Source organism: Hakea prostrata, chromosome 5 (assembly GCF_041222555.1).
Source record: "Hakea prostrata isolate BN-2017 chromosome 5, UWA_Hpros_2, whole genome shotgun sequence".
Taxonomy (NCBI): Eukaryota; Viridiplantae; Streptophyta; class Magnoliopsida; order Proteales; family Proteaceae; genus Hakea; species Hakea prostrata.
The window spans coordinates 49,850,348-49,851,765 of record NC_142604.1 but is presented as its reverse complement, the minus strand read 5'-3'; the positions used below and the strand labels follow the sequence as shown (position 1 = coordinate 49,851,765).

Sequence of the window (1,418 nt, the reverse complement as noted above, 5' to 3'; positions counted from 1 at the left end):
ATATGGAAAAGTATTGTCGTTTTCACAGAGATTACGAGAATTATACTAACGAGTGCAGGCACTTGAAAGCCGATATTGAGAGATTGATATCTCAAGGACACCTATCCAGCTTTGTCAAAGGGAGACAGGCTGAACCGAGAGCAACTGTTGAAAAAAGGGAACGTTCGGGAAGCAGAGATCGCCGAGTTGAGGTTCCCAAGTCAAAGAAGGGAAAGGAAGTGATCAGTGCTAGTGGATCTCCTATTCTTACCATATTCAAAGGTTCCGAGCCTAAGTCCCTCAAAAAGCTCAAAGCTAAGTCTAAGTTAGTTGGGACTGGAGAGATGCAAAAGCGGAAATAGCTGAACAATGAAAGTTCTATTACTTTTGATGAAGAAAGCAAAAGGGGTGTGTGTACAACTCATGATGATGCAATCATGATCAAAGTAGAAATCGGACACCGAGAGGTGCACAGAGTACTGGTCGACACAGGGTCTCTGGCAGATCTTTTATCTTACGAAGCCTATCAAAAATTGAAGGTCGAGGAAGATTTAATGAAGTCGTCGTCCACGCATTTATATGGATTCGCTGGTTCGTCAACTGTAGCCAAAGGATCAGTTCAACTAGACTGTCAAGTGGGAAATTTCCCCAAGGAAACCACGATTCAGGTAAATTTCCTAGTTGTTCAAGAGCTTTCGGCTTACAACGTCATTCTCGGCAAGCCATCCTTGACAAAGCTAGGTGCAGTAGTCTCAACGAAGCCTATGAAAATCAAGTTCTCAACTAATAAAGGAATCGGTCAGGTAACTTCTGATCAAAGAATCTCCCAACAATGTTATGTAGCATATCTCAAGGATAAAGTTGGTCCAAAAAAGGCCATAGCATTGCCAATTGAAATACGCAATGATTGGGACAAGGATGAGATGCAGAGGCCTGAACCAGTGGAAAAGCTGGAACGAATCTAACTGGATCCTGAGGATGAAACAAGAACAACTCATACCGGGTCCGAACAATCGGAGTTTCAAGAAGAATTGGAGAAATTTCTCCAAGAAAACAGAGATGTATTTGCATGGTCAGATGAAGACATGCCGGGGATAGATCTAAAAGTGGCAAAATACAGGCTTTGGATAGATTCGAAAGCCACCTGTGGTTCAAAGGAGGAAAAACTTCTCAATGGAAAAGCACGAAGCTATTAGAGGCAAGGTTGAGAAGTTAAAAAATTCAGGGTTCATCGAACCCATTGAATGCCCAACCTGGCTGGCCAGTGTGTAATGGTCAAGAAGTCGGATAAAAAATGGAGGATGTGCACCGACTACACAGACCTCAACAAAGCTTGCCCGAAGGACTGCTACCCTTTGCCCTGAATTGATCTTTTAATCGATGCCACGGCCGAATATGAAACTTTGAGTTTCATGGATGCCTATTCGGGGTATAACCAA

General features: G+C 43.0%; 1 protein-coding gene across 1 annotated transcript; it reads left to right on the top strand.

Moving 5' to 3' along the window:
• The first annotated feature begins 416 nt into the window (after positions 1-416).
• LOC149016349 (uncharacterized) lies at positions 417-944 on the top strand. Its single transcript, XM_089156739.1, has one exon. It carries the CDS (start codon positions 417-419, stop codon positions 942-944), a length of 528 nt encoding a protein of 175 aa, XP_089012865.1.
• The last annotated feature ends 474 nt before the right edge of the window (positions 945-1,418 follow it).